Source organism: Coffea arabica, chromosome 11e, assembly GCF_036785885.1.
Source record: "Coffea arabica cultivar ET-39 chromosome 11e, Coffea Arabica ET-39 HiFi, whole genome shotgun sequence".
In the NCBI taxonomy this organism is placed as follows: Eukaryota; Viridiplantae; Streptophyta; class Magnoliopsida; order Gentianales; family Rubiaceae; genus Coffea; species Coffea arabica.
In genome coordinates this window covers 62,196,488-62,214,396 of record NC_092331.1, presented here as the reverse complement: position 1 = coordinate 62,214,396, position 17,909 = coordinate 62,196,488, and the positions used below count along the sequence as shown (strand labels likewise).

The 17,909-nt window shown below is 42.5% G+C and overlaps 3 protein-coding genes across 7 annotated transcripts; 2 read left to right on the top strand and 1 right to left on the bottom strand.

Annotated features, from left to right (window-relative positions):
- Nucleotides 1-370: 370 nt before the first annotated feature.
- LOC113719301 (uncharacterized) lies at nucleotides 371-4,251 on the top strand. 5 transcript variants are annotated; one of them, XM_027244507.2, is made up of 10 exons: nucleotides 371-757; nucleotides 894-965; nucleotides 1,334-1,413; nucleotides 2,136-2,235; nucleotides 2,322-2,375; nucleotides 2,846-2,923; nucleotides 3,024-3,121; nucleotides 3,218-3,275; nucleotides 3,549-3,670; nucleotides 3,805-4,251. In XM_027244507.2, exons 1-10 carry the CDS (start codon nucleotides 533-535, stop codon nucleotides 3,956-3,958), a joined length of 1,041 nt encoding a protein of 346 aa, XP_027100308.1. In that variant the 5' UTR covers nucleotides 371-532; the 3' UTR covers nucleotides 3,959-4,251. The 5 variants fall into 5 exon arrangements, with proteins under 5 accessions (XP_027100308.1, XP_071928682.1, XP_027100309.1 ...); XM_027244506.2 differs by having other exon boundaries at nucleotides 420-757; nucleotides 3,200-3,275; XM_072072581.1 differs by lacking the exon at nucleotides 894-965 and having other exon boundaries at nucleotides 415-757; nucleotides 3,200-3,275; nucleotides 3,805-4,121.
- Nucleotides 4,252-8,048: 3,797 nt separating this feature from the next.
- On the top strand, nucleotides 8,049-11,644 carry LOC113718857 (photosynthetic NDH subunit of lumenal location 5, chloroplastic). The gene is made up of 7 exons (XM_027243779.2): nucleotides 8,049-8,347; nucleotides 8,448-8,681; nucleotides 9,016-9,166; nucleotides 9,268-9,356; nucleotides 10,444-10,498; nucleotides 10,603-10,688; nucleotides 11,201-11,644. The coding sequence occupies exons 1-7, from the start codon at nucleotides 8,324-8,326 to the stop codon at nucleotides 11,351-11,353; spliced, it is 792 nt and encodes a 263-aa protein (XP_027099580.1). The 5' UTR covers nucleotides 8,049-8,323; the 3' UTR covers nucleotides 11,354-11,644.
- Nucleotides 11,645-12,805: 1,161 nt separating this feature from the next.
- LOC113718856 (ACT domain-containing protein ACR4-like) lies at nucleotides 12,806-15,939 on the bottom strand. The gene is made up of 7 exons (XM_027243778.2): nucleotides 15,543-15,939; nucleotides 15,216-15,261; nucleotides 14,924-15,038; nucleotides 14,748-14,815; nucleotides 13,786-14,385; nucleotides 13,458-13,562; nucleotides 12,806-13,361 (listed from the first exon to the last, which is right to left on the bottom strand). The coding sequence occupies exons 1-7, from the start codon at nucleotides 15,614-15,616 to the stop codon at nucleotides 13,017-13,019; spliced, it is 1,353 nt and encodes a 450-aa protein (XP_027099579.1). The 5' UTR covers nucleotides 15,617-15,939; the 3' UTR covers nucleotides 12,806-13,016.
- Nucleotides 15,940-17,909: the final 1,970 nt, after the last annotated feature.

Genomic DNA, 17,909 nt, shown 5'->3' with positions numbered 1-17,909 from the left:
CTCTCCCCTCTCTTCTCCTATCTGGTCAAGAGGGGAGAGGGAAGGAGAAGGAGGGAAGGGAAGGGAGGAAGAGGGAGAAGGGGCTGTGGAGGGAGGAGGGGAGAAGCAGTAGGGAGGGGTGATTTTTTTTAAAATTTTTTTTTAATTTATTAAAATTTTAAAATAGTAAAATATTTTAAAATATATCTTCAAAAATTATATCAAAAAATATCTATCTATCTGCCGTGAAAGTACATAGCAATAGTAAATTTTTTTTAAAAATATCCCAAAAACTAAAAGCACATAGAAATGATTATTTCAAATAATCACCTGTCTGATTGAATTCAATGTTAGATCTAGCAAGAATTGGCGTCACCCGGACTCGAGCCGCAGAGGTTCAGTGCGTTAGATTGACATGATAACCAACTGCACCGCAACAGTTTGTTGGGGTTAGGATAGAATGAGCATTTAAATAAAATTAAGATCATGGTGATGTGAAGAAAACAAGGTTGGCGGTGTGTGTGTGTGGGCGTAGAAAAGTGTAATTGGGCTAATGGCAGCGAGTTTGAGTGTGAGTTGCGCAACTCAGTCCTGGAACTTACCCCTAAGACTACTGAGGCAGACTGGTTCTAGTAGACTTGGAAGTCGATTACGGGTCTCAGCAGTAGAGAATCAAATGGCAACCCCTGATGATGATGATAATGCTAAGCAACCAAGCACCAAGAAGATGTCCAGCGTAATCGACTCGCATCTGCACGTTTGGGCTTCTCCTCAGGAGGTAACCTTTCCCACCAAACACAAATCTATCTCCACTGTCAGTATATCAGGTTTGGCTAGTCTTGGCGTTTTTCCTACAAGCGTGTAACCGCCAAATTTTATCTTAATTCTTATCTGGGATTTCAATTGACATGTAGGCTGCAGACAATTACCCCTATTTTCCCGGCCAAGAACCCACCTTACCAGGTCATGCTGACTATTTGCTCCGGGTAATTCTCGTACCGGTGTCACTCTTGCAACTTAACCTATGGTGATTGCGAAATTTCCACCCTTTATTTTGCAGAACCCTGCTTTTTTCAACTTCGCTCATCCATCAATGTGCTGCTAGTAGTGAACACCATGTCCCTCCATTTTTTTAGGCATCGATCCTTTTCACATCAATCTAAGTTTTGAGTATGCTTTACTCCTACTATTGATGCCCGTCACCTTGGCTTCGTCTCAGTAGGCTAGTAGAGACTTCCTAGCCACCATATAAACAAAAGTTTTCCCCCTTTCCTCAACCATCCATGTCTCATTCACCCCTTCTGCCCAGATGCTCGTGTAACTAAAGTTCACTTGCTTCCTGTATATTCTGCAGTGCATGAAAGAAGCAGGGGTAGATGGTGCACTCATAGTGCAGCCCATAAATCACAAATTTGATCATTCTTACGTGACAAGGTCAGGTGATCATACTCAAGTTCATGTATTCAAACGATTGTTGTGTCAAGAATTTCAGTCCCTCTGATCAATTGCAAATTTCCTCTGTACACCAATGGCGCAAGCCTGTGGTTTCTGACTAATTGTTGAAAGCGTATGCAAATGATGTACTAGTTTTAAAGTAGATTATCCAAAATTGGCAGTTACGGTGGGGTACATGACTAAACTTTGAAGGTTGGCTGTGAATCTTTTTAAGCAAGTTTTGATGTCAAATAGTAAAATATCAAGACCTGGAAAAAAACTGAAGGACAATGTTACGACGATTAATAAGCATAACAACAACATCAATATAAAAAGAAGAGCATTATATGGAGTCCATTTGGACGGAGGTTATTTCCCAAAAAAATATATTGATATTTATTGTAACAGCTCTTTGTGATATGATGTAATTTATGTGAGACAAGTGGTGGAAAATCGTACATTGAGGATCTCCAAGAACAATTTTTCAAATAATTGTCATTCTTGAGGACAATTTTCCAAATAATTTATTTATTGCTTTTCTTTGTCCTTATTGCTTTCAAATGCGGCCCAGCTAAAGTTGCCTTCATTTTTAAGTTGCACATCTTGGCAATTAGACTTCTATGGTTTTCGAGTCATTGAAGTAGTTTAATGTCTTCATTCTTCCTCTATGTTGTCAATTGTAGTTTCAGAAGTTGCCTTATGCCAAGTTGATCATTGAACAGTGTGCTGAAGAAGTATCCATCCAAGTTTGTCGGTTGCTGCCTTGCAAATCCAACTGAAGATGGAAAAGGAATTGAAGAGTTTGAGAATCTTATCTTGAAGGTGCTGAGGAATATGGAACTGTATTTTACCGATATTGTAGGAAAAGGATTTTTTTTTTTTTGACAGACCGCTTTCACTTGTGATAGGATGGTTACCGCGCAGTACGTTTTAATCCGTATTTGTGGCCTTCTGGTCAACAGGTACCTTCTTTGTGAATACACCCACATGATTATTGCTTTCATGGAGTCATACAATATATCTTGTTTTTGATGGTATCTTGAACCCTTTATTGGAAATTACCTTTTGGAAGGCGAGAACAAGGAATTTAAATTTGCTAATCAGCTCAAAACCAAGGACTAACTCTATAAGCAAACTACTACACGTCTAGGCTGAGCTGTATATTCATGTACTGTACTTAGCTTAACTATGAAAATTTCACAGTATCAACTTCCCACGTCACAAAGTCTAAGCATAATGGTGTAGAGGTGGTGTTTGATCTCAATTCTGCCATTAACAAGTTGTTTAATATCAAGATGCAGGAGGGGGGAAGTGATGAAGTCTTCTTTGTGATTACTCATGGATGAAAAACTAAATCCTATCATATTCACACCTGACTAAAATAAATGAAACTGAGGAAAGAAGATGTAAAGCACATTAGTGATCTTTGCAGATGACAAATGACATTGGGAAGGCTATTTTCTCAAAAGCAGGAGAACTTGGAGTTCCAGTGGGTTTTATGTGCATGAAGGTCTGTGTCAATTCATTGCTGTCACTTGTATATTTTAAAGGTAAAATTACTTGTAGTCAACAGTTAGTGTCCCAAAACTTTAACGAGATGATCTTTGCAGGGTCTGAATTTGCATATATCAGAAATTAAGGAACTGTGCATGGAATTTCCTAAAACAACTGTTTTGCTCGATCATCTGGCCTTCTGTAAACCACCAATGTAAGTTGACCGTGTCTGTCAAAGCATAGTAGTAGAGCTGTTTAGTGATACGGATGAAGGATCAGATTACTTGTTTAGATGCGTCTCATCTTTCAGAAATGACGAGGAAAGCAAACTCTTCTCTGAACTGCTAAAGTTGTCCCGATTTCCGCAAGTAAGTATATGCTACATCTCATCTGGTATTTGCTATTGACAGTTGATCTTCTTGATCTTAAGTGGCCGGGGCCGTGTCTTAGTCTTCCCTCCCTTCCGAAGAAGACTGCAAATCAGCTTTGCCATTTGAATCGTGGATCGTCTAATGCATACGTGATATCCCATGTGCCCTTGCCCTGTCTTAATTTTAATTTTAATTTTTTTGGTTTCTTACATTACCAAAACCTTCAATATTACGCATTCATTAACCTCTCGAGTAACTTCTGCCTGACAGGTTTACGTAAAATTTAGCGCCTTGTTTCGAGTGTCGAGAAATCCATATCCGTATGATGATTTATGCCAAGTTCTATCCCAAGTAGTTTCCAGCTTCGGTGCAAACCGAGTCATGTGGGGAAGGTAAAATGTCTTATAATTCAAATTCTGAACCTAAAGGAAAATGCAAGGACAATGTTCGTCGATTTGAATGTACCAGAAGTACCCATTTCATTGTGGAGCTAACTCGAGAAGTTCAATCTTGGGCCTTGCTGCAGTGACTTTCCTTACGTTGTCGCTGAGTGTGGCTACAAAGAAGCAAAAGAAGCTGCCTTTCGGCTTGCCCAACAAGTGCCCTTGTCATCTTCAGAAATGGAATCAATCATGGGGAATACGATTCAGCGCGTATTCAAATCTCAGTGGTTTCGTTAGACGATTGAGGTCATCCTGGAATTCAAATGAGTAGCTACATGCTCGTGTAAGGTTGTGTAGAGTCTTGTCTCAAGGATAGATCACGAGGTTTCCGAGCTGAACAGATTGTGATGAACTGTGAAGCGATCTCAAACTGATGATACAGGACATACTAATCACAAAATCTCTGTGCTTTGTCATTATTCTATGTAATAATTCTATAGAGGCTTTGGAAGCGTATTGAAAAAAGTTCAATCTGTAAACTTTCATATAATAAAAGACGCGATGCCTTTCATTGGCAAGCTTTTGTACAAGATTTCTGTCATTGAAAGCGTTTACTAGGCTGACTGTCGTTCGTGCCAATGGATTCTGACCTATATGCCTCCGTTAAATTCAATACTGCTGCTAATCAGCAAAAAGATGAAAATATATCGAATTCAATACTCAGCAGCTAAAAAGGTGAAATCAGAGAAATTAACGAATTTACTGCTGCTAAAGATAAAAAAAAAAAAAAGGTTATAGATCAGGAAGAATGCGTCCGCCCTTGTTTTGCTGCTCTTGAGCATGTCTCTCACCTAAGGATATGATGATGCAGCGCGTCGAAATGGCACATCTTTTTTTCCACAAATTTAGAACATCAGAGTCCTCACATCGCATCGCGCCGATTTGTGGCCAAAAATTAAAAAACAAAATGAGAGAATGAATTGATTGGATACTACCATGTAATCTGAAGAAGCACGGAACTTCCCCTGACCGAGCTGACCTGATGAGCTCGGGGTGCCGATGGAAGAGCTGGTTCCAAGCCTGCAAAACAGAAAGGAGTGGACTTACGAGGGGGCCCTGAGGTGGTCCCCGAGGGCACTCCGACGGTCAAGTTAGTTTTCCGGTGAGTAGGGTTCCCGGGGATTAACTTAGTCAGAGTGGATTAGCCGAATAGTGAGCGTACCTTGTGCAGTCATTGTGCGTTACTACTTATACCTTCTTAGGAGTCCGACCTCCGCACGCTTCGGGACTTGCCTTGGATAGCTCCCAATCCCGCGCTGAGGGGGATTCTCCCCGCCCTCTGCGGGGTAGCTCTCGGGAGCCCCACGGAGCCCTAGCCGCCGTGTGACCTAGGCTGGTTTCCCATGGGCCCGGGGTCCAAGCCCAACTCGGATCATCCTGGGCTGCCACGTGTACGGGCCCAGGACGGGGCCTCTGCACTAGCCCCCTAGATTAGGTCAGGCTCCCAGGCAGACCTGATCTATACCCTTGCCACGTGGGAGCCCAGTGTCGCACTGCCCAGGCTCAAGCAAGTTCTCCACCTTTCAAGCCACTGGTGCCTCCTCTTTTCAGCTCGGTAGGCTTTGTGATAGATAGGTTGTATAGACGTAATTCGAATGAAATTATCTAACCTCTATTTGCAATTCTCGCCTGCGCCAAACTCTAACAATCAAGGCCATATGCCGACCTCCCGGGTAGAGCACCAAACTCCCAAGTTTCGACAAACTTGATCAATGCGTGCCGACCTCATAGGACCGAGCATCAAATTGCCACTGACATGGTTTAAGCCCCCAACTTTTAAAGATTTGAGCCTTGCCGACCTCCTGGGTCAAACAAACTCATTCAAGTTAAGGCACAACGTGCCGACCTCTTGGGGCCGAACATCGCACTTTCCGACTTCAAAATTTCAAGCCGTGCCGACCTCTTGTGGCCGAGCATCATACTTTGAAGGCAGTCACGCCGACCTCCTGGGTCGAGCGTCAAGGCTTTAAAGATAGCCCTGCCGACCTCTTGGGCCGAGCATTAAACTTTAAAGGCAGCCATGCCGACCTCCTGGGTTGAGCGTCAAGGCTTTAAAGTTAGCCCTGCCGACCTCTTGGGTCGAGCGTCAAATTCTTAAGGATAGGCCGCGCCGACCTCCTAGGCCGAGCGTTAGACTTCCAAGGTATTCATGCCGACCTCCTGGGTCGAGCGTCGAATTCCCGGATTTCCGCAAACTCAGACTCTAAAGCTTCAAACTGCGCCAACCTCCTGGGTCGAGCCTTGTCGAACTCCCAGGTTTCGAAGCTTTAAATCGTGCCGACCTCTTGGGGCCGAGCATAATAGAACTTCTCGTGTCGGCCTCTTGGGGTCGAGCATCGTCGACCTCCTGGGTCGAGCGTCAAGGCTTTAAAGTTAGCCCTGCCGACCTCTTGGGTCGAGCATTAAACTTTAATGGCAGCCACGCCGACCTCCTGGGTCGAGCTTCAGGATTTTAGAGATAGTCCTGCCGACCTCTTGGGCCGAGTATTGAACTTTAAAGGCAGCCATGCCGACCTCCTGGGTCGAGCGTTGCCTCCTCTGCGTTGGCAGCTGCGTGCGCCCGGGTCAAGAGCTCCTCCATGTCTCCGGGAAGCTTCTCGGCCAACTTGTAGAAGAGCTCCTCTACCCTGAGCCCGTTCATGAAGGCGGCCATGACCACCTTTTCGTCCTTGTCCCTGATCTGTAAGCTCTCCGTGTTGAAACGGGTCATGAAATTCCTCAACGACTCGGCCTCTACCTGATGGCCATCAGGTGGGCCGCGTTTTTCGAATAAGTCTTCGAGGAGACGAACTGGGCGGCGAACTGTCTGGCCAGCTCGGTGAAACACCTGATAGACCCCGATGCCAGGCCCTGGAACCAGAGCCGTGCCTTACCCTTAAGGAACATGGGGAAGGTCTTGCAACGGAGGGCGTCCGCGGCGGTTTGTAGACGCATGTGCGTCAGGAAGACCGAGAGGTGGTCTTCCGGGTCAGCCGAGCCATCGTACAGCTCGATGTTCGGAATCTTGAACCTCCGAGGTAACGGGTAGTCCTCGACCTCTCGAGTGAAGGGCGAAACCGCATAGTCGTCCTCGTACGGTTGCAGTCGCAGGATCTGCTCGAGCTCGTCCCGGACGGGCTGCCATTGGGGAGGGTCCCTCGGCCGGCTCTTGACAGACCGGGTGGGGGAGCGGTCAAGCCCCTTCCGCACAGGCTTCCTCGGGGATGGGTCCCTCAACCGGCTCCCCGCGGACCTGTCACGAGAGTGCCTTTCACTGTCCCCGACCACCGAGGGACGCGGGCGAGGTGGAGTCCGCGGCCGCTTCCTCCTGGGGGGCTGATCCCGTGACTCATCCTCCGAAGGGTCAGGGGGAAACTCCTTCTCCTTCCCCTTAGCCTTGGAAGTCTGCGCGCCCCCAGCCCCCTCTTTCTCCTTCGCTTGCCGGACTAGGTCCTCCAGCATCGGGAGGTTTTCCGTTACGAACTGGAGGATCTGCTGTCTTCGCTCCCCTGAGAGGGCGGAGCCCCCAGCGCCCCCAACCGCGTCGTTCTCCGCTCGGCGGGATCCCTCTCCGGCCCCGGGACCGGTGCTTTCGACGGTTCGCTTGGATCGTGTTCTTGCCATCAACACTAACAATTACCTTTCGGTTCCCACAGACGGCGCCAACTGAAGAAGCACGGAACTTCCCCTGACCGAGCTGACCTGATGAGCTCGGGGTGCCGATGGAAGAGCTGGTTCCAAGCCTGCAAAACAGAAAGGAGTGGACTTACGAGGGGGCCCTGAGGTGGTCCCCGAGGGCACTCCGACGGTCAAGTTAGTTTTCCGGTGAGTAGGGTTCCCGGGGATTAACTTAGTCAGAGTGGATTAGCCGAATAGTGAGCGTACCTTGCGCAGTCATTGCGCGTTACTACTTATACCTTCTTAGGAGTCCGACCTCCGCACGCTTCGGGACTTGCCTTGGATAGCTCCCAATCCCGCGCTGAGGGGGATTCTCCCCGCCCTCTGCGGGGTAGCTCTCGGGAGCCTCACGGAGCCCTAGCCGCCGCGTGACCTAGGCTGGTTTCCCATGGGCCCGGGGTCCAAGCCCAACTCGGATCGCCCTGGGCTGCCACGTGTACGGGCCCAGGACGGGGCCTCTGCATAATCCTTCCACTAAATCTAAAAAAAGATTTTGGTCATCGCATTTTTTTTTATTATTCAGTTTCATAAAAGATATATAATTTTTGCATCCGAAGAATGTCGAATAAGCTATAGCCACCAAAAAACAAAAAAGAGTACTGTGTATCGTGCAATTTTTATTGATATATATATATATATATATAGGGTGGGTTTAGGGATTTTGTCGATCGGGTGAAAAGGCGGAGGAGTGAGTGAGCACAACGGGGATTTCAACAAAGCTCGACCTCTCCGTCATCCATTAATCATCATCCGCTTCCGCTGTCTTCTTTATTCTTCCTTTCCTCTCTTGAGTTCAGTTCAGCCATCTTACTGTTACACTTTTCTACTTGATTGATTTCTCTCTTTAGTCGCCTCCCCCCGCCCCCCCCCCCCCCCCCCTTCCCACCACAAAACCACACTTTTCACACACACAGACAGTAGAAACTATAACGTCCCACATCTGAAATGGCCGTCCCATTCGCGACCCTAGTAAGCATTTCTCTCCCTCTTTCATCTGATTTCTCTGCTTTTTGTTTTTGTTTGTTCTCTTTCTTGGGTTTGAATATTTATGCTTGTTGTTGTGGTGCAGTCAAATGTTGGCCCGGTTTCAGCTCCAATCAGGACTCTGTGTCCTCTGAAGATTTCAAGAATTTCAATCCCATCATGTTGTCTTCCCAAGCCCATCCCAGCCACTGTATCTACTGCAAGTCATTCCACCTTCCTGTCCGGTTCCAGCCGCCTCACGTCTTCCTCCAACTCATCAAACCCTTTGCTTCTCAGCAAACGCGGCGCTTTTCTTCTTTCTGTCCGAGCCATGTCCGAGGTCACTTATTAATTCCTCTCACTACTTATCTCTAACCATCTCCATCTTCTTCTGGGATTTAATTCTGGGTTCAGTCGGGGACAATCCAGAAAACCCTCCTAAATGCAAGCCCTGCCCTTTAGACTGAAGTGGAAATTGGTTGCAAAACTTTTATTGCAATTGGAATTAAGTAGAATTTTAGACCTGCTTTGTGATATATCTGCATTTCCCAACATAATTGGTGCCCTCCCAACTTCCATCGCTTCTCTGGCACTGCAACTATTGCCTACTTTACTAATTTCTTTTATTTTTTCATGCTTGAGTTTCTCATTTATGTCATTACTATCTGACTTAGGAGGCTTCGTTACAATCCAAAGTAACGCACAAGGTATATCTAGACATCAGCATTGGAAATCCAGTAGGGAAGCTTGCTGGCAGGATTGTCATCGGATTGTATGGGGATGATGTCCCCCAAACTGCCGAAAACTTCCGTGCTTTGTGCACAGGTTTTTCCTCCCTTACATTATCCGCCGCCACTTCAGTTTTATACCATCTCCCTATCTGATGCTTTTCGCCTGAGTAGCCTACCTAATCCTTACTTCATCAGGAGAGAAGGGTTTTGGATACAAGGGTTCCAGCTTCCACCGTGTTATCAAGGATTTCATGATTCAAGGAGGAGACTTTGACAAAGGCAATGTAAGTCAAGTGATTAATGTTCCCAAATCATATTCGTAAAACTCTCCTTACTTGTTTGTGCTTCTTTTCCTTTGATCTACTGACTCACTTTTCATTCATCCATACAACTGAAATCATACCTGATTGATGCCTATAATGACTACCACCAACAGATATAAACAAGCTCATTTATAAACTTGTACTTCTGGAATTTCTGATTTTATGGTTGACCATCACAATCCCTAGCTGTCGGCAACCTACTTCTTGTTTCAAGTGTGACCCAACTGAACAGTCACGTTGTCTGCCACAATCTAAAGAACTATCATTGATGTGAAACCTCTCACTTTTCACAGCAGAGTAATGTATTACTACATTCTCAGAGTACGATAGAGTGCTCATGCTTGTATACGAGGTTCGCGATTACATTGGTGAAGCATGAATTATGCCCATCTTATAACTCTGATTCCTCTGTCACTTAGGAAGCTCAATTTTTATTAATTTGACCTTCAAGCTATAAGGCTGCATGAAAAGGTGCCAATGAATTGAGTTTTCAGATGATGAAGCTGGTAAGATCTTACTGGGCAAGTAGAGCACTTATAATTGGTTTATGCTCAAGTTTATTTCCACAGAATGTGATTCTATTTTTGGAAAACAAGATAAGGAAATTAGATGCTTTTAGGCATTAGTGGAGCAAGCATCTAGTGGTCCTTAGATGTAAATGATTTTTTTAGTCTCAAATGTTTATCACATGTCCTCACTGGAACTGTTGTAGAGTTTTTTAAGAGCATCGCTCAACTCCACCTGTCCCAAACCCATGTTCAGGCATTTTCCTGGTAAAAATCTGGATTGTCTTATGAAACCAGTCAATCATCACCATTTTTGACTTCTCTTTTGTTTTGATTTCCTTAGAGCTGCCTTTTGTAAATGTTTGCAAAGTTAATTGCAGACTCATTCATATGTTTGCTAACTCTTAATGTCCTAATATGACCAGGTGATTTGTCGGCCAGCTTAATTATCAGAGTGCTCTTGCTTTTCTTGTGAAAATGTCCAAGTTGCATGTATATATATCTAAAAGTGTCATTTTTGTTAAATTTTCTTTTGATTGCAGGGAACTGGCGGTAAAAGTATCTATGGCCGCACATTTAAAGATGAAAATTTCAAGTGTAAGTTGGTATTTTACATCTGACTATGTTCTCTTTCCTTCTCTGAAGATGGTATTACAGTATACCAATAATGAGAATCTCTTTATGACTTAAAATATTTGCAGTATCTCATACTGGACCTGGAGTGGTTAGCATGGCAAATGCTGGACCCAATACCAACGGGAGTCAGTTTTTCATTTGCACTGTCAAGGTATGTAGAAGGGCTTGGTGGAGAAAAAACTTATAATAGTGATTGTTCCACTTTTAAGCTGAAACTGGATAGTGACATTTTTTACGGATGTTAACATGTTTAAACAACAAGATACCATGAGTGTTTCATGGAATTCCTCCAATAGAGCAACTGCCTGTCAATCAGTCATCCAAGCTTCTGTAGTTCTTCTCTCCCATCAGTCTTTAATTTTTTACAATTTCCTTCTATTCGAATCGTGTTTCAGCATTTGCTTTTTTGTAAGCTAAATTGAGATTCCCTCCTTCAGAATGGGCTTAATATGTCAAAAATGTATCTTGTATCTGATAATTTTTGGTTATTGGCAATCCTACAAGAGCAAAATACAAAAAATAACGATACTTTGGAAATTGGAAGCCTTCATGTTTCTTCATTTGAAATTAGCTGATTTAGGATTTTTATGGGGTGCCTCGATTGTTTTATCACAATTGTTTTCTTAAACAAGAATTCTCATGTTTATGTTTGGCAATTTACAGACACCATGGCTGGACCAGCGGCATGTTGTGTTCGGGCAAGTTTTGGAGGGGATGGATATTGTCAGGTTGATCGAGTCGCAGGAAACTGACAGAGGTGATCGTCCTAGATTGAGGGTGGTTGTCAGTGACTGTGGCGAGCTGCCAGTGGCCTAATATGGGATTCCCTCTGCGTGTTCATGTTCAGGGTTTTGTTTGCCCCTTAATTTTTTTGGGCCTGCCTTTTTGATGTAGTGGGCTGTTTCCCTAGTGAGGCTTAATCCGAGTGTTTAGGCTTTTGTACTGTACTGTCAGAGCTGCTAATGATACAGGATTATGGTCCAAAAACTGGTATTTCTGGGACAACTAAAATGTTACTTTAGCTTAGTCCATCGTGAGAATACATTGCGTTACCGACCTACTATAATCTTTCAGTGAAATGGCAGTGTTTATTTTGTTGCTCTGGGAGATTATGAATCCAGTTTTGGATGGATGGTGGTTTTGTATTGGTTGTGTAAATTGGGGTAATTTGAGTGCTTGGTCGAAACCTAACTGTATGGGAATGAATTAAGTGATAAAATGCAGTAGTGCAGGAAGCTGATCCTTCATTTCTATTGAGGAGAACCGTGTTGATACATGATGAATGGTTGGAGCAGCTACGTTCCTTAACGTATCTCTGACTGTTGAGGAAGGTGCCCTGAACCCATCTCTCTCTTGATTGTTGAGAAGGTTAGCAAAAATCAGGTATATTTCAGGAGCTGAAAATGGGATTGGTGACGAAAAGCATTTTTTGCCCTGGTCATCTCACTGCAAGTGTTGTCCATGCGATCTAGAAGCTTCAAAAGGCATATTTCAGCGATAGACATATTTGTTTGGATAGTTTAATTTGAGGAAAAGAATTTGTAAATATATATTATTAGTGTTTGTATCGTAAACACAATTTTCAATCACTTTTCAATTTTATATACATCGCATCACAAAAAGTGTTCGCATACATTCTCTCACACTCACACACAGTGCACAATTATTCAGTGAAAATTCAGAGTGTATTATGCCGTGCAAACTTTTCACACACTGCACTATTTCATTTGTGTGCCGTGCAAACTTTTCAATGAAATTTTCTACACATACTGCACCTCTTACGATATGCTCTCATTTCTTCCCTCCCCTTAGATTAGACTAGATTAGACTAAATTAGGTTATAGGAATTCTACTGTTGCGACAAAAAAAAAATGATATACTCTCGTTTCTCGTACACGCTCTCACACTCACACTCACACATGGTGGGAGGGAGGTACAGTAGTACACAATAGAAACAGAAATGGCGGCTAATGTTCGTTGAAAGTCGTTTGACAGGCGTCTCAGAAAGGGATTCATGAGTGGGTCTTCCTTAAAACTCCGTAGTCGCTCTTGGGTTAGGCATCAGGTATGTTTCGAAACCAATGAATATATGTACTTGTATATGTACTTGCTGCTTGTTTTGTCCATCTCCCATTGCCTCACCACTTCCCGTGCTATTATCCAATGACTACTGAGTTGCTGCACCTAAAAACAATACCAACATTCTAACAACCATTTATCGATTTACATTGCCCACCAACACCAAAAAACAACAACAAAGAAAAGAGCTGGGGGAATGGAATTTACAGGTTATCCGGAAACTTTACAAGGCTTAAGCAGAATACACAGTTGATTGGTTGAGGCCTTAATCAAGGATCAACACGAAGTTGGTTAAAGGCTTTGCCATGCCTTTTTAACCTACCACTAATCCCATTCTATCCCATTCACACGTGCATTTTCCTGGCATCGGATTTCCAACTTAACTCCCCTATTCAAATGCTCAGGAGCATGATTTTATTAGACCCAAGTTGTAGAGGAACCTTTCTGATCTTGATCGAAATAAATTACCCAAAGAAAACTTTCCTCCCTGCTGGGGTGGTGAAGTTGAGTACGTTTCATCCTTGACACGGAGTATGGTTAAACCTATTTCTTTCCGAACTGCCTCAATGGTCTCGTTTTTTACAGGATAACCTGATGCATCCGTTACATAGAACACATTGACAGCTTGAGAGCCCCTGGTGGTGACCTCTGCCCGAGTAACTGAAAGGCCATTCTCTCTGAATATGCGCGTTACGTCTGACAGTAGGCCAACCCTATCTTCACTACACAATTCTAGCCTTATTCCCTGCATGACAAAAAACATCAAAGGACTTGGATGCAAGTCATTGTCAGGGAGAAAGAGGTAAGCTTTATTTCAAGTGATCCCATTTGGACTTAGTACCTCAGAAGTTCGCCTCTTTATAGCTGCCTCCAAGCAATGAATTAAACGTTGTCGCTCTGCTTCAGAACTAATGGGCCATCCATCAATATGTCTGATATAATATTCCTATACAAACAGGAATAGAGTATAGATCAAATTAAAATTCCAAGATCACTTGTCTCCTAAAGCCAGGATGTTTGTCAATACTTTAAATCGTTCATAATCTGGCTTTAAATGGCCAAAAACCTTGGATGGACTTATCTGCTGCCTCAGTCCTAATGCATAACTACTGTTCTGGGACTTGGAAAACGAAAAGCTTTCTACTGAACTAAAGGTTGTATGAGTATACCTGATGAGCCTCTGGTCCTTCAGCGATGATGGTACCATGATACACAACATACTGCATATCCGTTAATGTGCACACTGTATCAAAAAGAAGCTTAGGCCTGTCTGGACAACTCAAGTTCACAACAGTGTAGCCTTTATCCGCACATTTTTCTACAGTTACGAGTGGCTTGGTACGGTCGCTTGTAGGTGCACAATCCATGACATCATTATCATAATCACGATCAGCATACATCATTTGGTGCAGTCTCCGTTCTTTATGGGTGGAACCAACAGAAACAGCAGTATTAGCACTTCGCCTATCTTTATTTCCTTTTAAAACATGCAAGAGAAGCTGCTTTATCTTAGACAGTCGTTCAGGATCATCTATTGCAACTCCGTTCACTTCATCAGTGATGTAAACTACTGATGCCATTCTTGAATTATGAGTCCATACTTCTGCAGCAACTACATTACATTTGAGGTCAGCAAGAACAGCAAATACCTCTGAGAGCAATCCAGGCCTGTCTCTTCCTGTCAACTCGATAGTAGCGTGCTCCAGGGCAGGCTGGACACCAACAGATCTTCTGAAAGATCGAAAGCTTCGGCCCCTTGGTCCTAAGGACTGCCACACAATTTTCAAGCATCATGATAAGATACTAACACTGACCACACCTACAGGAACTAATTTACAGAGTGTCGAGTGTATCCATAGTGGTTTTAAACCAAGTGCAAGACTTCTAAAAAACAATTGATGGCTGCAAGATCCATCTCTTCTGAGACATTGATGAAAGGAAGACCATGACAGCTCTGTCTAGGTTGGATGATGCGGCAAAGAGAAAAGTATATGGTTGAGAAAGCAACCATTAAGAAGGGACCAAAATCCTAAACTTCCAAGGTTAATGCATTTGAAACATTACTCAGTCATTAATTAAACGAAAAATAATGTAACTTTTACATGAAACTATGAATAATTGGCAAACCCACCTGCTGAATGCGTTCCGCCACCTTATCCTCAGATAGCTTATTCCCATCTTGATCAGTAACATGGAATACTGCAACAAATATCATCGGAAAGAAAAGAAGCTAAGTCTGAGTGTAAAGTTTTTATTTTTTTCAAGTAGATGGGGAATGATACACAAACTTGAAGAATTGTAGGTTACCATCCATAAACCATTCCCCATCTGAAGAGATGTAAGCTCGTTTGATTATCAGGTTCAAATCAGTAAGAACCTGAACCACCTCCAATAAGCTTCCTCTCCTATTGGCGCTATCAACCTACAGATTCCATAGAAGAAATATCAAATTTGGATGGAATCAACCGTAATTTATGTAAAACAAGAATGACTACTGTTCCCCTTCCAGTCGGATACATCACACGTTACACAAAAATCTTCCTCAATCAAGTCAAATCAAGACACTCCACCTAACAGAATAAACAAAATTGTGCAGTACCTTGATCAAAGTTGCTTTCTTGTCCGATTCATTGTCAACTGTAACCCTATACATCAAACATCAAGGAAAGATTGAAAATACACAGCAATATATAGGAAATCACACTCATTTACCTAAAATGAACGGGAAAAAAAATCACAACCTTTTTATCTTTTCTTCAGCAGTAAGCTGTATGTTATGGGGAGGGGGACAAAAGCTTAAAAAGTAGAAACCTCGACAATGAATGAAAAAAGCCCATTTCAATATATCAACCCAAAAACCAAAAGAAAAAGGAAATCCAATAAATATATGTAGGAAATGAAGATAGACGGAAGAAGAGAAAAGTACATTGGCGGGTTAATTCGAAGAGCAAGCTTCTCAAATTCATCATCGACGCTGACAGATGAAGTCCAGTAATCCATATCAACAACAACTCAATCTAAATTAAGGGGGAAAAAAGGGAAAGAAAAAGCTGCAATTCTGCAAGAGTTTTAGGGAGACGAAAAGATTGTTTGTACTAAATGTTTTACTGTCAACTCAATCCTCCGGTCTCTCAATTAAAGTTTGCAGTAGCTATCTGGAAATAACAACAACGTTGGTGGATGGGTGCAGTCAAATTGTGTAGAAATGGAGAGAAGAGGTCTGGACTCCGGAGTTAGTGGTAAGGAAGGAGTTGGCAGGTATAAAAAGCATGCTAGTGGTAGGGGCAAATGAAGCAAAGGTGGATGTGTTGTGCTGTGTTGGGCACAGCTACTACTGCTGGCTGACTAGTATGAAGTATGAACTAGCAAGTAAAGGACTACTAACTAACTACTTACCCTAGCGGCGGCGGCTCTAGAGCTGTACCCAGGGTAGTAGTAGTGGTAGTGGTAATTTCTTTCTTATCTGGAGGAAGAGAAATTTACACCTCCTGAGTTCAGCTTTGCTCGCGACTCATCACGGACTCGGTCCTTCAATTAATCAAACAAATTAAAATCCATGAAAAGAAAACACTTATGGCCAGACGCCCTTGTCTCTGGCTGCTTGTGTGGGATCCCATACTCCTCTCTTCCCCACTCCCCCCAATCCCCGGTGCTGAAATATATATATATAATTTTACTATTTTTATAAAAAATTAATAAATATGTATGTATATATAATCGAGTCGACTTACGAACTAACGAGTTAAGTATTTTTAAATGCGAGTTCGATTTAGTCAGCTTGAATTCGATGTTAACTGACTTCAAGTCAAGTTTTGATTCAAGCGGCTCGCGAACGGATTGATTCGTTTGTAACTCTAGTCTAAACAATGTAAACTCTAAAAGTAAAATCTCCTCCTATTTAGCTAAATCAGTTGTTACTGGTAACAAGTGTTACTGAATTTGTTTTGCGTTATACATCTCTACTCATAAGGCAAGTTTCTAAGCTTAACCAAATTATTATCCTTCCAATTGGAATCTCAAAAACTAATCAACTCTCGATCGATGAGTTGGCCACCAAATGAAGTATAAAGTAATAACCTAATTATAGTTAAGGGTTCGAAACTCTGTACAATTGGGCCTAACTAAATAACTATAACACTATTTGACCAAAAAAAAAAACTATAACATGCGTCTCTTTTGGTTCAGTTGAGCTCTCCTGATATAAGTTAGAATAGGAATAGAAATGAACAGAGATGGGAGAGAGAGAGAGGATCTTGTATGAGTAGGCTGCTATCCTGTAGCTCTGGCCTCTTGGCCCTCTCTTAATATTAGGTTAGAGTGGGAATATGAATTAATGGAGAAGGAGAAAGAGAGAGGATCTTGTATGGGTAGGCGGCTATCCCTCTATGTGGTTTTAGGATCTTTTACCCTTTAAAGAATCTGTAGTAAAATGGGTAATAGGCATGTCATTTTCATTCCCAGATTAAGAAACTTTTTTTTTTTTTTGTTGGGAGTCAGTGTCATTGGGTGGTTTTCTAATTACTACTATATTTGGTGCTACAATACGAGCAATAAATGTTGGAGACTGGCTTTTTAGGTTCCAAAAATCTACCAAGATTTCCTAACGAGAGCAATGGCCATGCTAGATTTTGCTCTTTAACACATTGAAGGGGTGCAGTATTTAATTCTACTTCATTTGACGAATAGGAGCATTATTGATTATGATTCCGGAGAATTCCTCCAAAGCAGGAAGCGGATGGATTCCTCATTGCCTCTCTCTCTGACTCTCTCTCTCCCCGTTGACTTGCAAGATGTGCGCTGTGAAGTTTGATTAATGACGGTACAAGAAAAATTCTCCTGTTCTGACCTTTTTTTTTTTTTTTTTGGTGGTACTAGTATTTGTCTGCTCATCCTGCTAAATGCAAACCAGAAATAGAAGCTCACGCGCCTTTTGTCTTCAGCTCCATACCCTTTTTCTTATTCCTTTGGCCTTCGCTTTTGGATTAATGATAAATGAATGGATAACCCAATTAAACCCAATTTCAAATAAGTAACCCAATTAAATTTATTAATTAGTGGATATTAAATGGATAGATTGGTACTACCTATTTAGAACTAATTAAATTAGACGTAGATTTGAATTCATTAGTGAGTAAATTTACATTACTACTAATACAATAATTATAAAGTAAATCTTATACACCCTGACAGTGTATACACTATCATCGTTGAATCTATGATATATGTGCAAGAGTTAAATTTTAAATTCAAAATTTGCATATTTGTCATTCATCCAACGCTGACATGGTCAGTG